This window comes from Diadema setosum, chromosome 19 (assembly GCF_964275005.1).
Source record: "Diadema setosum chromosome 19, eeDiaSeto1, whole genome shotgun sequence".
Classification (NCBI taxonomy): Eukaryota; Metazoa; Echinodermata; class Echinoidea; order Diadematoida; family Diadematidae; genus Diadema; species Diadema setosum.
The window spans coordinates 28,821,283-28,848,537 of NC_092703.1; the positions used below are offsets into that span (position 1 = coordinate 28,821,283).

The 27,255-nt window shown below is 38.1% G+C and overlaps 2 protein-coding genes across 2 annotated transcripts; both read left to right on the forward strand.

Annotated features, from left to right (window-relative positions):
- The first annotated feature begins 473 nt into the window (after positions 1 to 473).
- LOC140242245 (uncharacterized) lies at positions 474 to 8,231 on the forward strand. The gene is made up of 6 exons (XM_072321989.1): positions 474 to 556; positions 4,217 to 4,406; positions 5,245 to 5,285; positions 5,969 to 6,053; positions 7,074 to 7,185; positions 7,639 to 8,231. The coding sequence occupies exons 2-6, from the start codon at positions 4,232 to 4,234 to the stop codon at positions 7,709 to 7,711; spliced, it is 486 nt and encodes a 161-aa protein (XP_072178090.1). The 5' UTR covers positions 474 to 556; positions 4,217 to 4,231; the 3' UTR covers positions 7,712 to 8,231.
- Positions 8,232 to 14,101: 5,870 nt separating this feature from the next.
- On the forward strand, positions 14,102 to 26,839 carry LOC140242240 (ornithine transcarbamylase, mitochondrial-like). Its single transcript, XM_072321986.1, has 9 exons — positions 14,102 to 14,276; positions 15,452 to 15,648; positions 16,557 to 16,644; positions 18,342 to 18,495; positions 19,562 to 19,684; positions 20,111 to 20,164; positions 21,098 to 21,247; positions 22,768 to 22,905; positions 26,706 to 26,839. The coding sequence occupies exons 1-9, from the start codon at positions 14,137 to 14,139 to the stop codon at positions 26,763 to 26,765; spliced, it is 1,104 nt and encodes a 367-aa protein (XP_072178087.1). The 5' UTR covers positions 14,102 to 14,136; the 3' UTR covers positions 26,766 to 26,839.
- The last annotated feature ends 416 nt before the right edge of the window (positions 26,840 to 27,255 follow it).

The window sequence follows — 27,255 nt, forward strand, 5'->3', positions numbered from 1 at the left end:
TAATCAAGCCAAGAATCAGTATATTTATTCCCGTGGTATTCTTCACCTGGTCCCTCCCTGGTTTTAGGCTCACGCAGGTGTGATCCTGTATCAATCCAAGGATCAAAGATCCCTCACTACATACCCCCCCCCCCCCCCCCTCCCAAAAGTTTAACCCTTCCCTTCGAGCCTACTACGTATTCTCGACAACCCGTCGGGCCGCAGCTCAATTATCAACTCGTCGGTATGCAGTGCACACACTGGGCACGCCGTCCGCGCGGTCTGGGTACGCCGCTGGTGTCGGTACATAATTGAATACTGATGAGTATGCTAACCCCACGCATGCAGTTTCAGTGCATATTCAGTTGTACCTGATTCGCGTACATGCTCTGTATTATATGTATTGAGCGTCTCATCGAAGCTCTCAGTAGTCAGCTCATCAACATTACACATCATTCTGATCTGGCCCATGGGCACTGGCACCGCTCCTACTGTATTTACTAGCACTGAGCAGTATTTACACATCATTTTCATAAAGAGGGTTCAGTATTCGATGTGAATACACGCCGACGAGAAGGTGAGCTAGCGTGAAAAGTGCCTCAAAGTGATCCTGACTCGACTGTGAGTGCTACAGAAGAAACCTAACCTTAATCAGATCAAGTCAAAGAAAGAGATTAAATCTCTTTGGATCAAGTGGAGTGGTAGTGGCGTGCGTTTCCGCTGCACTGTACATTGTAAGTAACGTACATACAATACGAATGTAAAAGATTGGTATGGTGACAACATTGAGGTGCCGGTGTATCTGCATGGAGGTGTTACTCACTGTTAGTAATGTTAGAAGAGTGGGATCTTTGTCTACCATATGCAAATTTATGCATAGGTTCTGTATAATGCAATGACTATAGTTGATAGCATGACAATCTTGACAATTGAACGAATGATCGATGATGATGGTTGGAAAGATGTTCATCATCGTGGTAAGGTTAGTAGAGTAACTGAAGGAAATGAGACGCTTATCTTCTGTCTCACGAAGCGAGGTAACACAAAGAAATGAATACGACATTTCAGCTTCGAAATCTGTTACTTAGTGCAATTCAGTACTTGTTAGCCTTCGTCTGGCAAAGTACATTTGTAGACCGAGCACTGCAAGGCGTACCTACAAATATATTGTTTACCTCGCTTCGTGAGACAGAAGATCAGCTTTGAACAAATTGAAACACTTTCACATTGCACTGGCTTTAGCTCTATTATGGAGTGTTTGAATCTTGATGTACCATGCTCCAACTCGAGTCAAACTTCCAAGACCACGAAGACCAAGTCGCATTTAGACTTGAGTTGTGAATTTGTGATGGTTCCCAGCTGAAGACTAAGATCCCACATTAACCCCGGGGCGCTCCTTGTACACAGATATTGAACGCTTTGCGTTCGGCGTTCGGGCTGTGTTTAGCAGGTTAAGGGCCTACTCCCACATGTGCTGGACACAGATATTGCTCTCCAAGTATAGGGATCCATGACTATGCAACTTTTGGCTTGTAAAAAAAAAAGAGAAAAAATGTGGAAGAAAATATAAACTGTTAAACAACACCCATGAATTTCAATTTCTAAAGATTCCGCCTTTGGATTCATCCCGTGGCGGGGGTGGGGTGTGGAGGTGGGGGCAGGGGCGGGGATGTACACAAAAGGGGGGTAGCAAGATTGGTCTCAAGCACTTGTGGGAGGGATTCTAGCATCACAACCATTTTTGGTTTTAAGAGTTTAAAATCATGAATGGCCTCATAACCTAGCCATCAAGCTCGAATATTTTTTTTGAACCCAAATCCACCTAACGTTAGAGACAGGAGAGGCCTACTTTGTAGGTCACTTGCAGCAATTTTTGCAGAAGCAGAAGCAAGATCAGAAGCAACTACAAATTCATGCATTAACCGTTCCACTGCTGAATGGTTTATACTCCTGTCCTCTGCAGTAGAAAAGTCATCAATAGAAACATTATAATAGAAAATGCCCTCTTTGCAGACCCATCTGTGCTGAAAACTTGAGATGCACCTTCAATTAAAACTCCACGGGAGTATTTTTTGGGGGAGAAACTACCAAGTGTCCATATGGCATAAAGTCAGATTACACTGCTCTTGGCTGTACAATAGATTACTGTGTTTACAGACTTTTCTAATGTCCTTCATTTCATCTTCATAATTTTCCAGTTGCCTATCACATCAGAGAATGCTGTCCAAAGTACTTTACACATATTGTAGCTATACTAGACTGTAAAGCCTACTCTAAATTGAGTTTCTTTTGTACCCCCCCCCCATATTATTTCAAACCATGTAGACTCTAGGGTCTATTGCTCATTGAGGTGAGAAAGTTGAAAAATGGGGCCTATGCTTGATTCTGTCTTTGACCTACAATCTACATTGGGTTAGGATTAGGGATAAAAAGGTTATCTATGGGGGCTGCAAGAGGAATGTTGTTCATTTATTTTCTGTGGTGCAGACATCGGATTTAGTGAATGAGCACCTGTAAGATGATCTCCCAAGTGGTTGAATTTGCAGTTCACAGCAAACAACATTTTAACAAAGTGGAAAATGTCAGAATGCTAGACCCTAGGCAGTTTTTCTTTCCCTTCTGTTCTCAAAAATATCTTGAGAATTCCCAACATGGAGACAATATCCAATGCATTTCTGTTACAGGAGACTGCTTTTTTCTTCTTTTTTTTTTTTCTTCGTTTTTGGTTTTTTTTTTGGGGGGGGGGGGTGAGTAAATCGTTTGTTTTTGGTTTGTTTTTTGCCATAATTAATTCATGACAGCAAAAGTCCACTTTCTGCTGTACGAGCTGAAATTTTCGCATACAGATATTTTCGCGAATTGCTACTTGGAGGACATTTGCACGTGTTGTTAATTTCGCGGTTGCGACGGTCTAACTGAACGTAACTATTTGCGCGTTGTTATTTTCACGTGTTGTTATTTTCGCGGTTCAAAGGCGATTTGCGAAATTCGCGGAAATAAAACCACCGCGAAAATTTCAGCTCGTACAGTATCATTTGAAGGAAAAAATCAGTGAATAACGAAAACCATTGGAGGACAATTTGACTAAAAGTTGACAATGATCATTGCTCATGTTAACATTATGCTCCCTGTGGATTTCAATTAATGTGATTTTTATCAATTGCATTTCTATGATGAGTGACTCTTTACAACTTGGCAAGAAACCCAGTCTGACACCGCTCAAAGGTTACATCAGTACAATACCCTGCTGATACAACTATCGTTCCAGACTGTCTATTGAAAGATAAATATTTGTTCACCATCATGCCATACATAATAGAATCACAAGATAACTTTTATCAGGAAATTCTATCACATAGTGACAGTGATAGCAGAATGCAAACAGTGGTGTGATACTTGTGTCCACATTGTTGTATCTTATAGTAGCACGTGCAGCCAAGTGGCATGTGTAGCCAGTTTGCGTTGGAAGTATCTGGCTTTTCTCCAAGCCAGGCCAACTGTCTGGATGTGTGCACCATGTGATGTACTTTTGTACGTATTTTATGGGCATAGTATTTCATACAGTTAAATCATGTGCGGAGAACCACAGCACCAGAGTGAGAATTTTGCTTGTACAACAAGTACATTTCTTTGCAACTGATTGACAAATTGCCCTACATCGACGTAAATAAGCATGGCTACTACTAAAAAACACTGATCAATTTAGTGCTTATTTACGTCGATGTAGGGCAATTTGTCAATCAGTTGCAATGAAAACATCTCGACGGAAGAAATTCATGAATTTGAAGTACATTTCTATACAATGTGCATACTCATACCATCATGCAAGTTGGGTAGCGAAGTTGAGAGTATAATTCCAATCTTGGAGACTGTATGATTAATTGTGAATAATTGTACATGCTACAAGTATGATGGAGGCAATATTTTGGCATGTTGTTACACTGTAGTTTACCTGATGAGGCACACCAGTCCATGCTCTCTACACATGTACATGTAACTTCATGTTTCTGACTCTATTTTAGTGCTCAACGATGTACTACAGTTGGTGTACTTTGCTTCAGACTTTTGAGCATAATCGCTCAATTACTCATTTAATGTCTTTTCTCCATCCTCTTGATGGATGAATTGCAAGATGATTGAGGTCACTATATTGTACATGCCACTTTATTTCAACCCAAACTGTTTGTATGTCAACTCCCGGTTAATAAGTCCTTCTACCACAAACTCATTTATCCAGGTGCACAGCTCTGACATGGCAAGCCGCAGACATGTTTTCCTGACAGGACTCCGACTAGTACTCCGGCGGCAGCCGCAGCGCAGCCTGGCCGACAGCGTCCCCCAAACTACCTCTCGCTTTGGCGCCCTCGACGCCAAGATTCAGCAGGCTCTTCCGCCACGTCTACAAGGCTTGTGGAATCACCCGGCAGGTGAGTGGCTCTGCTCTGTCTAGCATTCCGGACACATTCAAAAGGATAGTTTGCCTCAAGAAGGAAAGTTTGATTTTGTTTTGGTTTGGTTTGTTTCTTGTGGCACAGTGTTGACATTATGTAGCACTTTGGAGAAAAGTATGATACAAGTGACCAGTAATGACATTTAAAAATCTGTACCAAATGCATTTATTTTGGAATTCAATTGGCACCTCATTCTTTGTTTCGTGAATATGACTCTCCTGTCAATGCTAGTGTTCCTCATTTCATAACCTTTATTTTGTCTGGCTTGCTTTCAATGAAAAAAGATGGAGACATCTAAAGTCTAAAGAATAAACAAGGTGGAAAAGATATACTAATTCCAGGTCTGTGTGTTTGTGATAGATTGATGCTTTATGTGTTTATGTGTTTATGAGTAGGACTTGAAACAAAAGGAATTTCCAGAATGGACAATAGAAATTGAAGTACATTGTAGAATTGAATTGAGTTAGTTTAATATTAGTTAGTTTAGCATTGGAATATTTGTTGATGGATCCTTCTACATGTATACAGGGAAGTTCCATTACATAGCGAGGTCAAATATGATGAGAATCTGCTTATAATGAGGGAAATTGTCGGGTCCAAACCATCCTTTGCTTGTTAACCTACAGGAATCAGAGGTTCTTTTATTGCAAGATAGATTTGGGGAAGAAACAAACAACAAAAACAAAAACAAAGAAGAATTTGTACAGATGTATTAAAAAAAAAATTTCCCCAGACAGTAGGCAAAATCACGCTGTTAAAACCAACAAGCGACATAATATTAATACCATTGAACAACAAATCCCTCTCTTTGCAGGACTTAAAACAATTCATTTCTGGGCCCCTGCATTCAAGTGGGTAAGTAATAGCAGTGAATCTGTCTCTGAAAGACAAAGTTATTCAAAGCTTCTTTCTGTTTTCTCCAAACTAAATGGCAATCTGGTTAAACTATCACATTTGAATGAAGCCATACATGTTTGTACATCATTAATGATGTGCCATGTTATAAGGCTGATTTGTTCTACATCCCTGCTACATGTAACTTCTGCATGACTTCAACTCTTCGAGCAACACATGCCTGTAATACAGGATTGTAACCTTTGATTTCATATGATTTCAGTCAATGGACATTCAACCTGCCTATTAAAAAGTCATCAAAAATTTGTTTTTCACTGCATAATGTTTTTTTAGCTCTTAAACATTAATTCAGCACATATCATTTGTTTGTGAATCTTGAAAAATACCCCTTTACTTCCATAGACATACAGAAATGTTTTGCTAAATTTCCTTTTATTGACCTAAAATAAAATATAATACTTATGATAATTAATTGAACTTCTTCCATTCTGATTTTGATTGTTGTTTTTGTTTCTCTTTGCTTTTTATTTGTTTGTTTGCTTTTGCTTTAGCATTTATCAAAATCAACTCTAAACTGGGCTGACATCGCATTTTAATGAGTTGGTGCCAGTGCTGTTTGTTTGTTTGTTTGTTTTTTGTTCAATGTAGTTTATCTCTCCTTCTCTTTGTATCTCCTGTACCAGTGCCTCGTAATCGCAGGAATAGCTGACTACGCCCGTCCTCCTGAGAAGCTCAGTGTCAGACAGTCTGGTGCCTTGGCTGCCACCGGTATGTGCATGTACCTCATCTTTTTCGATTCTTATCCGTGCGACAGGTTGATTATGAAATGGAAAATGGACAGTGGACAGTGTGGCATGACAAATAAACAGTGTCTGTGGCATAGTTAGGTGCCAGAGCCACAGTTGGTTTTTGCTGAAGCCTTCATAGAGTTGCAATGGAATGTCTCTTTTCAGTATGATCCCAAATTCTCATATATTTTGCATCTCACTAGGTTGCCTGTTTAGAAAATCATCCTACTTTACAACATTCTGGGAAAAAACAACAACATAGAGCTCCATGTTCGAAAATATTACTGTTTGAAATACATGACATTTAGATTTCTGAAATGTTTTGAGTTGAGGCTGATTGCACCTGTCTGTGGAGATTTCACAACCGTGCCTCTTGTAGCAGTCATTTTTTTTTTTTTAACTTCTGTGAGCACCTCTCTTCAAATGTACACTGTTTCAAAAACTCTGCTGCTTTGTAGAATTTTATGTTATGGTCTGTAAATGGTGTTTTGCCATTACTGTAATACTAATTTTCTTAGATTCAAAGTATGTTGGAAAACACATGCTGAAATTCTTTATGTTTGATACAAGGTTTTCCACTTGGATGAATGATCGGAACTTGATAAGTGTTATGTACATAATATACAGGCATATTACAGTCACTTTTAGGACAGAGAACTGTACAATATACCATTGTGTGGTTATTCTATCTACTGTATACGCCATATATTTCGCAAGTCTAAATTTTCGCGAATCGGGAACTCTCGACGATTTCGCGAGTGGTTAAATTCGCGATTGGAGAGTCCTCTACTGAACAGAGAAGTGTACACGCGTACGTCACATTCACATCGTGATGAGAGTCAATATTTTCGCATGTCTTTAATATCGCGAATAGCACTTGCTGAAGTGCACTTGCGAAATATTCGGCGTATACAGTAATTAGAGCTATTTTATCTGATCTAACATTTGTTTCTGCATGCCTTGTGCTTACCTGTGTCCACTTGCTGCCTTGCTTGAATAGGTGTCATTTGGGCCCGATACTCAATGGTAATCATCCCGGTCAACTGGAATCTGTTCAGTGTCAACTTCTTCCTCGGACTTACTGGACTCATGCAGCTGGGACGGATCTATCTGTAAGTTCGAGAGTCCTAGCTCTTGTTTGTGGGGGAGCTGAAATGCTACAAAAAGGGGAAGGGGGTGATGTGATTAAAAAAAAAATGATGTCCTATATCACCTAAATTCTTTGTGATTCGCTGTTGTCTTTGCTTCGTGATGGCCTACATGCAGAGCAACTTTCTGTTTGGTTCAGCAGGCATGGAGTGAACAATTGAAAATATCAGTGAAGTCCATTCTTATATTGCCATGCAATATAAGCCCATATAGAAAATAAGACTGGTTTTGGCTTCGTACTGATTTTGATTTCTTCCAAAGTGTAATAGGTGCACAAATATCATAATCATAAATCATGCAGTGGAAAAGTAGAGTTTCTGAATTTGTAACAAAAAATAGAGTACAGTTCTTGATAACTATAGATCAGCATTGTGATAGAAATTTGTTTTTTTGTTTGCCTGTCTTTGTTGATTTAGATATTACCAAAGTCAAGGTAAGGAGGCGAAAGAGGAGAAGCCAGCAGAGGCGGTGGAAACAGAGGTTGCCTAGGAAACACTGCTGCAGAGGTTTCGGGAGATGGAGGTGGGGAGATTGGGTCTCAGACGCCCCCCCTTGGAAGAGCCCTTGGTGCTGAGAGGAGGCCACCAGCAGCATATACACCCCCTGACTTCTTCCTGCAGTGGGTACTTTGCACTGGTGTAGAGGGTGTGCCTCATATGGATCTTTTTGGTGGGAAAGGTTTAATCATATGCTATGCAGGGCAAAGTGTATTTGATTGTGAAGTCAATTCCGAATGTGCCAAAATGACAGATTTTCTGTGAATTGATCAGAGGAGGCAGGTGTGTGTGTGGATGCCATGTGAATGGGAAAACATCCTAACCAATGGAGAAAATTAATTTCCTTTTAAAGATTTGTTCATAGAATTGTCAAAATATAATTGCTGTTTCTCTGATTATAAACGCCAATCATGTCTTGCTTGAAGTGTGCAAATGAATCATGTTGTGTCGAGGTTTTGCAAAATGACAATTACCCTAAAATAGCTCTTATTCAAAGTCTTACCTAACTACTAGCACTTAAAAAATTTAATGATTTAATAAAAAAAAAAAAAAAAAAGATGTTGCTTCAGTCTTTGCATCATATATGGCAGGTGATGGTGGATTGCTTGTTTTTATTTCTGTGTTTTCTTGTTGCTTTTGTTTTGTCCTAAAAGGCAAAAATATTTATGCATATTAAAGTCTGTAGAGTGTTTTAAACTTTCGGGAGCCAGGGTATCAAAAAATGTTCAGCCACATGACATACGTCATTCAGGTATAAAAACAAAAGGCATTATTTGTTTAGCATCTCTAAGAATGTTTCACCTCTGTCATTGATGTTGGGAAAAATTGTCAGATAAAATTCATAGCATCTTGTGCAGCCTTAATGGAGGATTTTTTTCTGAGGAGAAAGTGTTTTAATATTTTTATTTTACTCTGAATTTAAAAGATAAAAATTAGTTAGGAACATCAATAAAAACAAGAATAAACAAGTAAAAACAGACCTAAAGCAGACAAACAAACAAGAAGTCATACTTCATATGACATCTTAGTCAAGGGACCAAAGTAGCCCTGTCTGAGCTCCCACAAGACATAATGTTACTTGCATCATAAATGCTTGTTTGAATGACAGCAGTAATTTGAATATTTATTTCAAATTTTCTCAAATAGTTCTCCAACATCTTGATCTTGTTAGTTTGCTTTTGTGTAGGATAAGTGTTGATCTGTATTGCATATGTATGTTAAGTTAACAGCGTGATCATGAGTGGAATAATGATTGCTATGGTTTTAGTTGTGTCAAGTTTTGAATGTCATCCTTTTTGTAAAAACAAGTAATTTCCACATATTAACAGGAAAATAAATGTAATTTGAAGAAAAAGAAATATTCTTAATTTCAGGAGAGTCATGATATCAATAATTTACATGTACCTAAGAACAGATGTTTGATAATCATTGTTTAACAACTTATTTTTCAAACTTTTAAAACAATCTTGCAGCTTGTTAGTCAATAGATTCCCGTCAGCTTCCCTTGTAAAGGTATTCCAAGACTACTGAGTACACTCTTTAAATCCATTACTGAGGTTCTATGCAATTAAATATTTGGTTTGTTTCAGATAAATGAAAACATGAGGCTGAGAGAATAAGATATCCTGAATGTAGATGTCCATGCTGGAGAAATATTTTTGCTACAAAGATTGCTACTGTGAAACATTCAATCCCATCATATGGCATGCATTTTATTAATGGTCCATCAAAGCCCCCATTACAAAGGTGATTTAGAATTTGCTATCCATAGAAAACTGCTACAACTTCTTTTTATGTGTGTGTGTTTGTCTAGTTCGTACCCTTTGCCTTCTTATGAGGTTTTTAACCAACTGTATACATGTAGTAAAGATTATTTGTCTATATTTTATTTTTCACACAAGAAGTAGAAGATAAAATTTGCCTTTTTTATTTGTTTGTTACCTAGGTTTGTCTGTTCTCTTTTATGGGTACACTTTGCATGAGATCGCATTTAATTGTCATTCCTGTCTGTCGTAATTTGGAATGTACAGCTGAGCAGAATGACTTCTTTGGCTAGCAATATTACGATCATTACTAAATTTAGTTGTCAGCACTGCAAACAGTAAATGTATGAGAGGCATGCAAAATTTATGTACTGCTCATGATGTTACAAGTGCTTTCCATCCATTCAGGGCATTTGGGCCCAAATTTGTCAAACCCACAGTCAGCTCAAAACTATGTTTCCTGTTTGGGAATCACTCGACCCAAGAGTGTGGGAAAATCATGCAGTTGGAAGGCTGGCCTGACTCAGAAAAATGTGGAAATCTCTGTAATGAATGTACAGCTTATAGTTCAAACAACACATATACAAATGTACACAGCTGAAAAATCTGGACTGAAGTTGAACCACAGATCTCTGCCCTCTAGTGACATCAGCGAGTCAAACTTTACCAATGAGCGTATCTTCGGTGCTGGTATTCTCTGACAAGCAATTTCTATTTTAGGAGGCCTGTGCTAGTCATAGTCATAGCTAGTCCTAGTGGCCAGTGACTGAGGATTAATTCAATTGGAACCTTTCCTCCCCACACTACCGATTCTTTAACTCTTTATGTAACATGATGTAAACTCCCTGTGTGCCACATTATTCTGAGATAGCAATGCAGCTATGCTTTGGGAAAATCATTATGCTTTTCAAATCTATGTAATTTTGTTTTTCAAAGATTTTTGTTCCCCTGGATGTGTAATAATTATACAAAGTTTTAGAAAAAATGCCAAATTTTTCTTTGATGTAAATTGTATGGCAAATCTATGATTGCATTTTTTTGATGACTAGTATTAGCTACATTATTGTAAAGGCCTGACTTTTGCAAACAAAATACATTGTAGTAACAAACACTTACAGTTTACTCGCAAATCCAGGAGGGAACACTGCTTGATAGTCGATCATAGCATAAAATACAACCTACATGTGACAGAAATGGAATCACAAGAAACGCTTTCATTGTACTGTGGCATTTGGCGACTTCAGTTTGGGCGGGTTGTGTATCTGAGCAGAATATGCAAACTTGGCACGCCGTCGACTGAGTCGGGCGTGCAAACGTGGCACATGAAAGAGTTAACAAAGAATGTAATTTCCAATGATGGGTCTTGCATATACATTGTATTTAAGACAAACTTTGTCTCTTTCTGTCCAATGTGTCCTTGCTGTGATTACTGAGTGGCCCCTCTGTGAGGACCATTTTATTGTGTGACATGAAGGAATATATTGGCCTCATCAAAAGCTTTGCAGGAAATGACAGAAATCATTAAGGAGCGAAGGAGATCATATGATTGGTGTGGTGGTTCATATCAGATGCACCTGCTGGTGATGCCTGCTGGCGCATATAAGACTGCTTTCAGCGGTGGAAATCATACTAATGTACAAACTCTATTCTGCCCTATGTATAGTGTGTGTATCATATGAGATTTATATCTATCTCTATATTTTCATGCTTTGTGGGCAGATAATAGAACAAAATTGTATACAGTAACTCCTCTATCAGATGGTATATTTAGTATTTCATGAATGAGAATTTTATTGGGAATAAAGTCTTTTTTTATGACTGGACTTGCTCCATGTGTACATTCTGTGTTTGATATTGTTTTCTCTCAGATGATGGTAAATGTCTGAACCGTTGTGCCTGTCTGTCTGTCTGTCTGTCTGTCAGTTTGCCTGTCTGTGAGTGTTTCTACCCATTCACATCTTTTTCTTCGAATCTGTTATCATTGTATTAAATATTTATTGAGCTTGACTCTTTTTTTTCTGGTGGCCTGTTCGAGCCACTAAAGTCTTTAAATCTAAAATTTTGGTGGCCAGGAAAAGAAACTTAGTGACTTAAGATAAACAGAAAAATAATCCATTTTGAATCTTAAGTGCCCAATCAGACCACCAAAAGATGGTCTTTTCAGAAATTTGGTGGCACGACATCAATTTTTAGTTGCCACAGGCAACTGCTAATGTGAAGCTCTGTATGCATGTGAGTGTGTTTTGTGTGTGTGTGTGTGTGTGTGTGTGTGTGCATGTGAGTGAATATATATATATATATACTTTTTCTTTTACTCTACCTCGCTTTTGATGGAGAGTCCTTGGAAATGGTGAAGCCATTGGCTTGATTTTATGTTTGTGTGTGTGTGTGTGTGTGTGTGTGTGTGTGTGTGTGTGTGTGTGTGTGTGTGAAACACTCGGTACCATGGTATTGAAGACTGGAAACATTATTTGTAGTGTCTATCTTACTTTGCATACAGAATACTACAGATTACAAATTGCCGCAACACCGCACTCATTAGCTCCCACTGGAAAGACGAAAGTTGCTTTAAAAAAAACCAAACTGAAAACAGAACAAAAGAAAATAATGTACTTGAGTATTAGACAGTATTAGACATTAAACAGAATACCAATTTGGCAAAATGTGATAACTTATGCTGGATGATAAATTTTTAGGAACTTCATTGAAACTATATAAGTTACTCTGTGAATACACCATGCTTATGCTAACAAGGGAATTAAAAGTTTAATGTATGTTGTGTCAATATGAAACTCGACCGCATTCAAGTTGACTCTTCGATACATGCAGGAGTCCATCCTCCTGCAATGTCATTAACCCTCTGTGTGATCGACACCTTTATTTCGGTCCAAAGATATTATGTGTGTTATATTTGTGCATATTTGACTCAATGGCACAGAAAGGGTTAAAGGAGACCTCCGGATGATTTTCAGATTTTTACATTTGAACATACTATATAAATTAGTTATACTATGGGTACAGAGTTTCAGGATTTATAATGATTGGGATGAAAAATAAGAATGTTTTCGAAGTTTATAACAAATTGCAATGAACAAGGATGATGACATGGCAGCCTCACCATAAGAATGCATGAGATGTGGCTCAAGGAAGCAGCACAAAAGAAGAAGGCATGCATAGATTACACACAGGTGAGCTTGCAAGCATGCAGTATTGTAATGGAATGACACTGCTACATTTCTGAGATATGTGAGGCTCCTATGTCATCATCTTTGTTCAGTGTAATTTGTTTAAGGTTTTTGAAAGTACTGTTTCTCTGCTCAAGAACCACAATAAATTCTACAAATCTATACATGAAGCTGTTGATTTATGTACTACATGATGTGAAATTATGAACATTGTCCGGAATGCCCCTTTAAGCTAGTTGAAAAGTTCACTGTTTATTATGAACATGATGAACAAAGTCTACCAAGTATCAAGAAATGATTCAAAACCAAAAGAGGGCGACAATCCACATGTGAATACATGTAGGCCCTACCTCTCCTGGGATACTCTGCCTTAATTTGGAAAACAAAATACATATCACTGTTTTCCCCTAAAGTTTGTGATTAAGATGATTTTTTTTTTTTTAAATCAAGATATTAGCCAAGCATGGATGAACGAAATCCTCCAAATGTAACATGTTGAATGTATAGCAGTAGAGGAGGGAAACGTCAAGATTAGATGCACATTAAGAATTTTTGATGTACAAACTGAGAGGAGAAATTGGATCATCGCCCTTTTGTGATGAATTGTTTTTATTGATTTTGTTCCTCCAAATGTAGGCCTACTAGGTGTATTGCCCAATTTTGTTCAGAATAAAAGCTTTATTATATTCACAGCAGCTCGAGATAACAGCAAATTTGATTGTCCTTGATAAACAGAGTAATCAAACAATAAAAAAAAAAGGCATCATACAGTTGATAAATAGTCCTATTCCAAAGGTCCTCGTTCTGATGCAAATTAAATTATTGAAATTGGTGTCAAATTTTGATCTCAATACAGCGGTTTTACCTCCGAAATTTTCAGCTGTCTAAACGCTAGTACCGGTAGGCCTACAGTCTTCATAAGTGGAATTACCTCTCTTCGCTTTGAAGGCAGCGATAGCGTATGACAGCTGAAAATCTCGGAGGATCGAAGATATTATTAAAATCAAAAGTTTAATTTCAACTCAAGTCAGTTGAATTTCCAATATAGATGAGCTTCTGCTCTAAAACTAAATGATATTAGATGTCATCGCCTCGCAAGCATTGCATTGAACTGCAAATACATTTCTTCAAATGTTTATAACAGTGTTAAGAAGAAGTTGCATCAGGCCGGCGGGAGGTGGGGACAGAGTCATCAAACAGAGACCTCGGTCACCTCCGATTGCATCATCCGGATGAACAGCGAGAGATAGGTTATCCGCGCCTTTTCTGCGGTATTTGAGAATAATTTGGCTTGTTTCTTGTCACGACTGGTCATACGAGTTTTCACCGTATTCATTTTCTACACAGCGCTTGGCTTTCCATCCCCGTATAAAACCGCGATCCAGGGATCGGCGCGGCGCGTGTTGTGACACACGGTGTACAGTACACGTCGGCGTCTGCAGTTTCCACAACAGATAAGTCAACCAACCATGTCAATGCTCGCTTCTTCTTTCCGTCAGCTATTTAATGTTGCGGTAAAGGAATTATCCACGCAAAATTTTAAAACTCAGTTGATATGTGCAAGTTTCCATACGTGCAAACAGCTACGTATACCTGAACAAGATGGAAGGTATGTAGGACATTCTGCTTTCTTGTAATAATAGTCCCACATGTTGATTTTGATATATGCACACAAACATACGGTGCAAACAATACCTCCTTGGTACAAATTAGCCCGACTAGATAGATGCCGTGCGCAGCATGGCACGGCCTTCCGCGACTTCTTTACAGCGACTTGGCTGTGTTTCGTTGTTAAAGGTGCATATGCCTGACAATATTAAAGTGTGGTGTGCAATTGTAACGTCAAACGAACTCTTCGTGTTCATTTTGATCTTCCAACTTGATGATGTATTCTTCATAATTCATCTACTATTTAGTACTAATGCAAATAACTAGAATTTTTTTTTGACTGCACACAGCGTGAGCCATGACCATGAAATAAATGATGACACTGCACTACATTGGTTGCAGATTACCGTAGTCTATGAACTGAATGACTATATTCCATGTGTATGTTACATGTTTATATGTGCTATAAAACTGAAATTGATTTGAATTGTTTTGCATTGATAATTCATAAAATATGTTCTTTTTTGTTTTGTCTTGTTTCCAGTGAAATAAAGGCCTACAGAAATCAATCTAACCCATATAAATTTAAATGTGATGATGAACTGGACTGGAATGTGACATGTCTTGGTGAAGAATTTAACCTCGCTCACATTACTAGGATTTATTTACACTCTACTTGCAATTAAATCTTTAAATTCTATTTTAGTGTGAATGCTTTGTGACTGTACGGTATTTCATTACAATGACTAAGTTCTGATTATAAAGGTCCAGTTTACCTTTGGGAGTAGTGATTTCAACAATTTTGAAGATATCACATTTGATGCATTATGTGTAGGTATGTTGTGTCATAAAACATCCTAGCTACCATATGAAATTTTTGCAATAAAACTTAAAATATGAGGAGATATCAGTGATTTTCTCAATAAACAGTAACTGTAGACAGTTTAATCAGGAAACACTTTTATTATAACTATTGTTCACATTTTGTGTATTTAACAATACTTAACATCGATTATACAGATTCAAATTTTAACAATGGTTGTTTCTAAGCCTTACTTACATTTTAGAACTATTTTGAAGTATACTAATGCTGGGTTTTTGTTTCATCTGCAAATGGTAGATTATGCCTTTGATCAATATCCTTAATTCATATCTAAAATTTTATGCTGAATTCAGTTCTTCCCTTGTTGGACGTCACTTCATGACCCTCAAGGACTTCTCCAAGAAGGAGATTGAGCAGCTGTTGTGGACAGCGTCAGATCTGAAGATCAGATACAAGCAGCACGGAGAATCCTACAGGCCCCTGGAGGGCAAGTCTGCAGGACTCATCTTCGAAAAGCGCAGCACCAGGACCAGATTGTCCAATGAAACAGGTGTGATAGCATGATGGGTGTTGTGAATGAGATCAGAGTGGAGGATGGGAGGGGGTTGGGGAGATATTTGCTACAAAATGATCTAGGTTTTGGTTTTTGTAGGATCAGGGGCCTGTTTCATAAAGCTGTTCGGAAAGTTATAAATGACTTTACGCATAACTGGAATATGAAGTGCCAATACATGTATGTATAATGTGTGCCCAGAAATTAACAATGATGAGGAAACCCAATTTGTTTGCCATCTTCAAGTTGTTTGTAGATTCATGCATAATTTTATGAACAGCTTTATGAAGCAGGGCTCAGATCTTGAAAATAAAGCAGGCTGAGAGGCTTTGTCCATAAATTATACATTTAAATTGAAAATATTCATAAGCTGTCTGGGTTGAGCAGATTGGGTTAAGTGGCAGTTGTTTTGTTTTGTTTTGTTTTGTTTTGTTTTTAAGTGCGACCACAATACAATTTGCTGCCTCAGGCACATGTATTACAGGTGAAAGAAAATGTGGATTATTCAGAGTTTCAACCAGTTTTGATATTTTACAATAATTTACATTTAGAAAAGAGAAAATGTGTGCATGTTGAGATGAGGAAGACATTTAACATAACATGCACAAAACTATTAAACCTCCAAAGGAGAAATACACTTTGGTAAAAAACAAACAAACAAATTGAAGTATTGCTGGATCAAAACCAGTGAATACATTGATGTTAGATACCTGGGTTCATCTATAGGGTCTCAAAATGAATTCAGAATATTTTTATGTGGCTCAGCTGAATGTTATTGTGTATGTATGGACTAGCAGAACATAAGGGTCCCCCTTTTTGGTCAAGCAGTGCTTCTCTAAAGCTCAAGAGAGATTAAAAAGTGCCATGATTTCAAACTTTTTGTACATAATCTCTTCCCTTCCCAGGCTTTGCTCTACTAGGGGGTCACCCTGCCTTCTTGTCTCCTGCTGATATTCACCTTGGGGTGAATGAGTCCCTTGTAGACACAGCAAGGTGAGAGACATGGTTAGCCTCATCAATACAAGCCCTTTTCAGTTTCTGTCATGGCTCAGTGGTTAAGAACATAGACTCTCAATTGTGAGGTCCTTGGTTCAAGTCTGCTGCTAGCAGTAGTTGTGCCTGTAGGCATGACATTCATCTTATTGCAAATCCTGTGCAGGGGATGTAAAGCCACCGGTCATGTGGGAGCTTGCTCATAAGCGTAAAGGCACAGTAACGTAGGGAAGACCATGTAATCGGAAGGCTGGCCCAACTTGGAATCACTGTATCAAATTTTATGAGGGTATACATGTATATGCAGCACACATGTAACTGAAAGCTCAAATTGACATATATGTCCAAATGGATCATGTCACCATAAAAATTGTTATGAATTGTGGACAAGTTTTGTTGATGAGTAGGAGCGGTCACGTATACATCTTCTAAGTCACCATACTGTTTCATCTAACATAATGTCACTGTTCTAGAATGGCTCTGTTCAGATGTTTTAACCCTATTCTAACTGGGCTATTTGAGACCAAGTTTTTACTGGGGGGGGGTCAATTTGACCCCCCCTTCAGATCTCGGCCGCCGATCGCGCGAACGCCGCAAAATTTTGCCTGAATATAGAGCCGGATGTCAACTACAAGATTACATGATCATACAATAAAAAAATTTTGATTTCATATTTTTTAATAAATTAATTATGCAAATTAACGCATGAAATCATATTTTCACCTATAACTCCATCAAAAAGACTGAAGGATTATTGAATTTTTGTGTCAGAGTTCCTCAAGACACATCAAACAATTTTCTTGTAAAAAAATAGCGCAATCAAAATCATTTTCTTTTGTTTTTTATTGTTTTGTTAATTTCTTATGTATTTTATTGTTTTTTCGATCTTTTGTTTTCTATTGTTTTTTTGCCAAAATTTGTTGGAGGCACTTTTTCAAGCTTATCTACATTAGAATTGATTTATTTCAATGGTTAAAAGTTGAAATAATCTAATTTATATCAATTAAACAAAAAACCACAGTTTGCATTGGATTTGCACATGAAATCATGAATTTGAGCGGTTTTCGGGTTGACATGCATATGCAAAACATTGCATAACTTCAGAACGGTGTACCCGGACGTCGCAAATTTGGTCTCAAAATATGCGGGAGACTCAAATGAAAAAAGTCATGAAACGACGCGGCAAAATCTTTGCGCGTTGCGGAATCGTGGCGCGAAACGTCGAGGGGGGGTCAATTTGACCCCCCCCCCAGTTAGAATAGGGTTAAGCCCAAATCATCACAATGTTGTACAAGCACTGCAGAACATTCAATAATAACAAACAGCAAAGGTAAAAGTGTACCTCCATTTGTATGACATGGTGCTCCCCTGTACTTTGTCCAAATTTCTAGCCCATGCTATGTTGAACAATTATAGATTGGTAAATGCTTAAGTCTTGATTGCTTCACAAGTTATTTTTGTCATGATCATCTTTTTACTCCTCAACTGCTTCTTCCCCTCCTCTATTTTCTGTTTTTTCTTTTTCTTATTCTCCTTCTCCACCCTCTTTCTTTTTTCTCACTTCCTCCTTCTCCTTGGTGTAGCAAATGAAATCTACCTACTCATATTAACTCATACCACATGTGTAGTGTAGAAAACCTGGAACTACCATTTCCATCTGAGCATTGCATCATTCCACATTCTTGTCCTCACATCAGGGTGCTGTCTGGACTTGTGGACATAGCACTTGCCAGGGTGTATCGCCATGACGACCTGCTGACCCTCTGCCGGGAGGCATCCATTCCCATCGTCAACGGCCTCTCAGAGATCTACCACCCCCTGCAGACCCTTGCTGATTTCCAGACTCTACAGGTACTTGCACCATCACTGGCAGTCATTATGCAGCTGTAGTATTCTTTATATAACACTTTGAAAGATTCTAGCTCTCTGATTGGTCAATTTTGCTCATCACACTGTTGCTGTTGAGCGTGCAATTTTCGAGGAATTTTGGATATTACATGCTGACATCACCCATTTACATTTGCTCCCGTAATTAGGCTCATAGTCAACTCATAGTTTTTGCACCATTGAATGCCTCTGATAGTATAATATAATACATACCTTTGCCCAACGCAATCAATCCGTTACAAGCATACACTCAGTCATTCATTTTACCGTCAACAACTTCAATCGATCGCTTTTGCGTACCACTATGCCACAACAATACAATGTACAACCATTCGCCTCTCATGAAATATGGTTGCCATTTCTGTGAAATCAAATAGTAAGTGTAAGCAGAAACATTTCATATCATGGGACTTGAATTTCTTGATTTGAAAAGCATGTGTGTATACAAAAACAAAAACAAAATTATGAGTTAGGTCATTTGGGGAAAGAAATGGTTGTTAGAGTCTAGCAAGTCTAGCAAGTCTAGCAAGTCTAGCAAGTTGTCTCATTAAAGGTACTACAATGTATTTACCACTGGAAGCAGGGATTTAAACAGTGTTTGAGTTATCATATTTGATGCATATGTGTAGGTCAGTTGTATCGCAAAACATCCTGCCATATAAAAATAGAGCCTGTAATATAAGGATATATCACTATTTTTCTCAATAAACCGTAACTGTAGATGGTTTACTTTAAAAACAATTTTATAATAACTGTTGTTCACATTTTGTATAACAATATATAAAATTGATGATACTCAGATTAACATTTTTACATTGGTTGTTTCTATCACTAACTCACAGTTTAGAACTATTTTTTAAAGCACTAAAGCTGGGTTTTTGTTTCATCTGCAAATTGTATATAAAATGCCTTTAAGTATGCAAGAAGTCATGCATTGTTTCTTATCTCTTGCTCTCTATCCTCTCTCTTTCCTCTCTGTCTTTCTATCTCTCCACTCTTTCCAATGTATGGCTTTCCTAACAAATTACAGGAACACTATGGATGCCTGAAGGGCCTGACTATTGCCTGGGTAGGTGATGGAAACAACATCATCCACTCCATCATGATGGGGGCCGCCCCCATGGGGATCAACGTCAGGATAGCAACTCCAAAGGTTTGTTATACCGTGCTGACTTAATTCAATCTAATCATAATGGACCGACCAAGTCCCACCAAGTCTCTGTTACTCAGAGCTTAGTAACTTCAGATATCTTTGGATTTGAGACATGGGCATACTTGCATTTGAACAAAAACAAAAAACAACTAGAAATTTCTAAATTATGTGTACAAACTATGAGATAAGTTTTGAGGCAGTGATAATACTGACTCACTCATTTGCATGTTCGTATTGACGGATCAAGAACTGTTTTGTGAAAATTGGAAAAACTTCACAATTTTATAACTTCCCCAATTTTTATCAGATTTTGATCAAATTTCTCTGTCGTGCTTGTAAAATTGTATTTCCTTTTTGAGACTGACTTTTAACTGATCTGGAATTGTCATTTAAGTGTTTTTGTCTTGTCCGTCTTTCTCACTACAGGGGTATGAGATTTTTCCAGAGGTTCAACAAGATGCTAAGCTTCTCTCAGAAAAGGTATGTCAGCTGTCGATAATTCATCTTTCATTTCAGGGGAAAGGAAAAAAAAAAACAATTATCAATTTAATGTAATTATACATTTGATTAAGCCATCACTATTCAGCCATGGCTTTACCACTGTGAAATTATCTATTGTAAAGCATGACGGGCAGGAAAAGACTTATCAAATTGTAATTGTAGTTTATGATTCTTGGATCTGTCTCTACTATTTAGTGGCTAGAAGTAAAGCATTATCAGGGATGCCGGTATTCAGGTTGTATCAAAGCCCAGGCCCTTCCCTGCACAAAGTAGCTTCATATAAATGTATTTGAGACCCTGTATTTCATTCTAACTGGCATCCCTGCATTATATAGATACGCTGCAAAGATGACTATTACCATAATATATGTTCATGAATAATGAATATACAGAATATGAGAGTTGGAGCAATCACAGAAGGAGAACGTTGGCTCTCTTAAACTTTACACACTGGTATTTCTTTTTGCTATATCATAGCTGCATTCACACATACAAAATAGTGGATTGGCGAGTGCGCTCCAAAGCTCAAGTCTTTTTTGCAACCATTCAAATGCTCAGAATTAGCGGGTTAGCGAGCACGCTCTGAAGCTCAAGTTTTTTTTTTTGCAACCGTTCACACCTACAGATAACTATTTGGTTTGAAGTTGAAGGTTTGAAATTGATGAACATCATATAGGTTCTGATGGACAACTGACAGATTTTAGACAAGGGAAGCATGCCATTTTTCTCCTTAGACTGCAGAGCTTCTCTACCTCTATCGGACCTGTCTACAACAACCACCAGGCCTATGATGACCATATTTCATGTTTCTCTTGAGAGGTCATTGTAGACAGGTTTGACTGCAGATCGTTGTCTGAATTAGTTGTCTAGTGACTAACCATCTCTGAAACTCCTTTGTTCCTCTCTGTGTAGTACGGAACATCATACCACTACACTACTGACCCCATGGAAGCTTGCCAGGGGGCAAATGTCATCGTCACGGATACCTGGATTAGCATGGGGCAGGAGGAGGAGGCTCAAGAGAGGCTGAAGGCGTTTGATGGTTACCAAGTCAACATGAAGGTAAGCTTCCTTGACCCTTGACCCTTTCTCTGCCATCGAGTACTCAGCCGTAAATGGATGGTGTAGTTTTGGCTGAGATGGGGATTCAGATTTGAACTTTTTCCAAGATAATTAGGAAGCACCAGTATGAAATATTAAAGGTGGGTCCCATTTTCATTAGTATCACTTTGTTGTACTCTGTTTTTTTTTTTTTTTTTTTTATATCTCAGCCATCTCAAAACCGATTTTCATCAAATAAACTTTCAATTCCTCTGAGAATTGTATGCTATTTAACATTTCATATAAGTGGTTTCTTATTACCTCGCAAAAAGTTAAAATCTTAATTCCTTTCTCAACCATATCTATGCCATCATTCTCTTTAAGGATGCCTTTTACCCATCAAATCGTGAGGGAGTTTGGTGGCAATTATCTCCTTGCCATTAAATTGGCAACTGTGAATTTCATTGGTTATATATTGTGTGAAATCAGAAGGACAGTATCTCTTTTCTAGAAGTTGTCTATTTGAGAAAGAAATTGTAAATTTAATCTTTTAAAATGTGTCGCCAATTTAAGAACCAACTGTATTTGTATCAATTAATATGCTTTTGAAAATTGTAAAACCAAAACAATTAATTGTGCATGAAAACATGAAAAAAATCTAACTCCACCCTATGAAATGCTACCAATGAGCAGTTAAAATCTTAAGTGAAAAATACTTTAACAAAACCACAGAAATGTAGTTTTTGTAACTTGATGGATTAAGTCTGACCATTTAACTTTGTCAACAGACCAATACATTTGTTATCTGGCCTGAATAGCCTAAAGATTTGATTTGATTTAGAGCTTCTGAATACCCATGGTATGTGCATAAATGATTGAGCTTACCAGTATTAGGAACTGGACTACAGAAGAATCAGGGTGTTTTTTTTTTTTCCATCCTATCTGCCTAATTTTCATGGTTAAAGGTATCACAGTTTTGGTTTAGACCTAACTTCAGGTTTCTAACCATTTTGGGTGAGATGATGAGAAACCTCTTTTGAAATAGTTATGAAAGAGCATGTAATTCCAAGGGGAATTCAACGTTTGTTTGATGAAAATTGGTTTTGAAATGGCTGAGATGCCCAAAACAGAGCAATCCTGGCAAAAGGTGGCACCCACCTTTTATTACGATCGCTTTGTTTCACTTTGTTTCTGGATATCTCAGCCATTCCAATACCGATTTTCATCAAATAAACTTTGAATTCCTCTTAGAATGATGGTATGCTCTGTACTATTTCACAAGTGGTTTCTTGATTTCTTGCAAAATGTTAAAAGCCCAATCCTCATCTCCGCCATTACTATACCATCCTTTTAACCCATCAAGGATGGACTGATTTTGCTATAACATGCATTTCCCATACACACCTGCCCGAGTATTCTCGGGACTCGTCCTCAACGGGTTAACAAGAATCCCTTTGCAGTGTTGTGTTGCCAAGTTTGTAATAAACATTTAAGAGCCTATGGATGAATTGGTAATGTTAGCTGCATGATTTTGTGTGCAGATGGGCGGAGTAGCTGCACCAGACTGGTGCTTCCTGCACTGCCTCCCTCGACACATGGAGGAGGTGGACGATGAGGTGTTCTACAGCCCCAGGTCGCTGGCTTTCCTCGCTGCTGAGAACCGCAAGTGGACAGCCATGGTAAGAATGGTGTGGTAGCTGTAAAAGAAAAAAAAGATAGAGGCAAAAAGCAAAATGTTTCCTCTTTATGTTAGTAAGCAAATAACTTGCACCTTTGCACATGTGATGATAAATACTAACTTAAATTTTTCCAGAGATTATGCTCTCTTACTTTCACACTGCATACTCTTCTCTTAATCGGTTCTTCAAAGCAGAATGCAGGAAGATAGAGGAAACTTTCAATGAAAGTTTAACCCTAACTAGGCCGGGGGGGGGGGGGGGGGGGAGGCCCCCCCCCCCCCCCTCGACGTTCCGCATGATGTATCGCTATTGCGAAAAGCTATCGCCGCGGCGTTTCATGACCTTTTTTTTTTTAGTCTCCCGCATCTTTTGACACCAAATTTGCGATGCCCGGGTGCGCGGTTTCGAAGTTGCACATAAATATGTACGTTCATGTCAGACCAAAAAATTGCTCAAAAACGTGAATTTGTGTACAATTTCAATGCAAACTTTGCTTACAGGCAAATTTCATAAAAGTATGATTATTTGGGGGTTTTATTGATTAAAATCAATTGATAACATATTTTCTTGTTCGGAACAATGTCGCGGTCAAATTTCATCGAAAAAACAATGAAAAACATAAAGTCGAAAAAACAATGAAATACATAAGAAACTTCAAAAAACAATGAAATACTTAAGAAATTTTTTCTGATGGCACAATTTTTTCTCTTATATTTGCTATGGACACTAAAAAGAATATTTACACAAAAAATGTGCCTGTTTTGAGCTTCATTTAGTGATTTATACCAAATTGTCTGATTTCATGCATCATTATGCATAAATTAGCATAATTTAGCATAAATGATAATTTTAAAAAAAAATTAACTTCATGGTACTTTAGATTACATCATAGGTAATGTGTGTGCCAATTTTCGTCGCGATCACGCGGTCGATGGCCGAGATCTGGAGGGGGCCTGGGAGGCCCCCCCGGCTGTATCAGCTACCTAAATAACAAATATCTAGGGTTAAAGCAAAACAGATTACCTGTTCAAAAGCTGTGAAATTTGAAAGTTTTTTGTTCACTCCATTTCATGCCCTTGTCCAGACAGGAACTCTGTATACAGGCTATGACACAGTCATAAGATGATAACAAAGGAAATATAAAAGGAATTTTTGCAAAGAATTGGAAGTTTCATTATGTTTTTGTTTGTTTATTGTCCCCGCCGAACGAGTTCGAGCAGGGGACTATGAAACGGGCTCCGTACGTGTGTGTGTCCGTGTGTCCGTCCGTCCGTGCGTCCGTCCGTGTGTCCGTCCGTGCGTCCGTGTGTGCGTCCGTGTGTGATCAAAATCTTCAATTTGCTACTTCTCTGTCATTTATGAGCCAATTTTGATTCTGTTTGCTTTATATGATAGCACTACATGGGAGCTTTAAAACTTCTACACAGAATTTCAGTCGTGACCTTTGACCTTGACCTTTGACCTATATTGTACATTTTGCTACAAAATGCTACTCCTTCGCCATTTCTAACCCGATTTTGATTCCGTTTGCTTTATATGATGGCACTAGGTGAGGGCTTCAAAACTTCTACACAGAATTTTGACCTTTGACTTCTTTGACCTTTGACCTTGATTTTTGACCTATATTGTACATTTTGCTACAAAATGCTACTTCTTCGCCATTTCTAACCCGATTTCGATTCAGTTTGCTTTATGTGATGGCACTAGGTGAGGGCTTCAAAACTTCTACACAGAATTTTGACCTTTGCCTTCTTTGACCTTTGACCTTGATTTTTGACCTATATTGTACATTTTGCTACAACATGCTACTCCTTCGCCATTTCTAACCCGATTTCGATTCCGTTTGCTTTATGTGATGGCACTAGGTGAGGGCTTCAAAACTCCTACACAGAATTTTGACCTTTGCCTTCTTTGACCTTTGACCTTGATTTTTGACCTATATTGTACAATTTGCTACAAAATGCTACTCCTTCGCCATTTCTAACCCGATTTCGATTCCGTTTCTTTATGTGATGGCACTAGGTGAGGGCTTCAAAACTTCTGCACAGAATTTTGACCTTTGCCTTCTTTGACCTTTGACCTTGATTTTTGACCTATATTGTACAATTTGCTACAAAATGCTACTCCTTCGCCATTTCTAACCCGATTTCGATTCCGTTTCTTTATGTGATGGCACTAGGTGAGGGCTTCAAAACTTCTACACAGAATTTTGACCTTTGCCTTCTTTGACCTTTCACCTTGATTTTTGACCTGTATTGTACATTGGCTACAAAATGCTACTCCTTCGCCGTTTCTAACCCGATTTTGATTCCGTTTGCTTTATGTGATGGCACTAGGTGAGGGCTTCAAAACTTTACACAGAATTTTGACCTTTGCCTTCTTTGACCTTTGACCTTGATTTTTGACCTGTATTGTACATTGGCTATAAAATGCTACTCCTTCGCCATTTCTAACCCGATTTTGATTCCGTTTGCTTTATGTGATGGCACTAGGTGAGGGCTTCAAAACTTTTACACAGAATTTTGACCTTTGACTTCTTTGACCTTTGACCTTGATTTTTTACCTATATTGCACATTTTGCTACAAAATGCTACTTCCGGCGGGGACATATATTACGCACCGCGTAATTTCTACTTTTCCTTGTTTGTTTTTTGGTGTTTGTTTGGGGTTTTGTTTTGTTTTGTTTTATTTTTTTCATTTCATTGAGAGAGCATTAGGCAAAGCTCCACCAGAAGGCAAGAAAACAATATTTGCCTGAATATATCACAGTAAGAGGTTGAGAGTCAGGTAACTTTTCACAAAACTTTAGCTGTGTGCAATATCTTACATTTTCTTCATATCATTCTGCTACTGTAGCATCACAAATTGTTGTAGCATCACCATGTACGGGGGCAGCTCATGAATTAAACTAAACATTCATTGATTCAAACTAAAATTTATAGATTTTGAATAGATCCTATAAACTTTTATGCGGTATTTGACTAATCTTTCTGCATTTGCTAAATCCCCATCCCCCCTCCCATGTTAAATACTGGGTAGTGATAAGGTTGAAGTAGGGTTAGGGTTAGGTTTAGGGTTAGGGTTAGGTTTAGGGTTAGAGTTTGGGTTATGGTTAGGATTAGGTTCAGGATTAGGATTAGGGTCAGGGGAAGGGGAAGGGTCTGAGGTAATTGTCCAGGAGGTAATTGCACTAGACCCATAAAAATAGCACATTGCTTAGGTTTTAAACAAAACTGGACTGAATGAAGGCATGACTGTGAGAATGTCAGTAAAGCATGCAAACATAACTTTGCCTATAGAATTTCTGGTTTGGTTAAAACCATCAGCAAAGGTGACTCCACAATGATGCTATTCACAGAGGGGCGCAGCCCCGAAGTGAATGGTACTATTCGAGGCACCAGAAATAAAAAAATAAAAAAAAGTGATAGCTTTCTCAGTGAACAGCTCTCTTAGTCACATGTCCAAAGTAATGTGTTTTTTTTTTCCTGATACCCAGTAGACCACATTTGAGTGATGGCCTGATGACATTCAGATAGTCGTTTTGTTGGGATCGTTGGGATGTGTTTTATTTTCACCGCCTTCCTAATACATTCTCAAACTGAACTTTGCTCGAGGTAATTTCCCCACTAAGCTTTTGCTGTGACTTTCAGGTAGTGTGAATGAGCTGTATTTTTTTCTTTTTTTTTTTCTTTTTTTTTTAATTCTTGAGACCAAGTGGGGCGGTTTATAAAGCTAGACTGTTTGTGTAGGGTTAGTTTTTCACATGCATGCTCAGGGTGTGTTCATTCTTTTATTTCCAGGCCGTCATGCTCTCCTTGCTGAAAGATCACGTCCCTACCACACCCAAGCCTGCTTTCTGAGGAAGAGACTTCAGCAGCGTCCATGGTATTCACAAGAGTAAAATCTTTCTTATTCACAGGGAGAAAGGCCACACATTTTTCTTGATATCTGTTGTTTTCAGTTTGTTTTTTGTTTTTTTCAAACTCTTCTTTGAGAGATTCAGACAAGATCCATGCAATTCCAGTATTCAGTTGGCTAAAAAATTGTGCAAATGACATTGATTCCTTATGGCATTCATGTTATCATGTTATTCATGTTATACTTTGTGTTGTGTTGTGTTGTGTGTGTGTGTGTGTTATTGTGTACTCACATACGCTCATCATTTGTAGGCTAGAGAGTACAAAGAAGTACAATGATTTCCTTTATTCCATCATGCTTGTGGAGTATAAAATACAGTAGGAGAAGAAATTTCAGTTCCCCACAAATCAGTGTGTTTAATGTGTACATGTGTGTTTTGTGAATGTGTGTGTGTGTGTGTGTGTGTGTATCCATAGGAATGATTGTGCGGGA

Coding starts and splice junctions, on each gene's coding strand:
- LOC140242240 (XM_072321986.1), top strand. CDS start 14,137: ATGTCAATGCTCGCTTCTTCTTTCCGTCAGCTATTTAATGTTGCGGTA. Junction 18,496..19,561: donor CTGATTTCCAGACTCTACAG/GTACTTGCACCA, acceptor AACAAATTACAG/GAACACTATGGATGCCTGAA. Junction 22,906..26,705: donor ACCGCAAGTGGACAGCCATG/GTAAGAATGGTG, acceptor TTTTATTTCCAG/GCCGTCATGCTCTCCTTGCT.
- LOC140242245 (XM_072321989.1), top strand. CDS start 4,232: ATGGCAAGCCGCAGACATGTTTTCCTGACAGGACTCCGACTAGTACTC. Junction 4,407..5,244: donor CTTGTGGAATCACCCGGCAG/GTGAGTGGCTCT, acceptor CTCTCTTTGCAG/GACTTAAAACAATTCATTTC. Junction 5,286..5,968: donor GGGCCCCTGCATTCAAGTGG/GTAAGTAATAGC, acceptor CTCCTGTACCAG/TGCCTCGTAATCGCAGGAAT.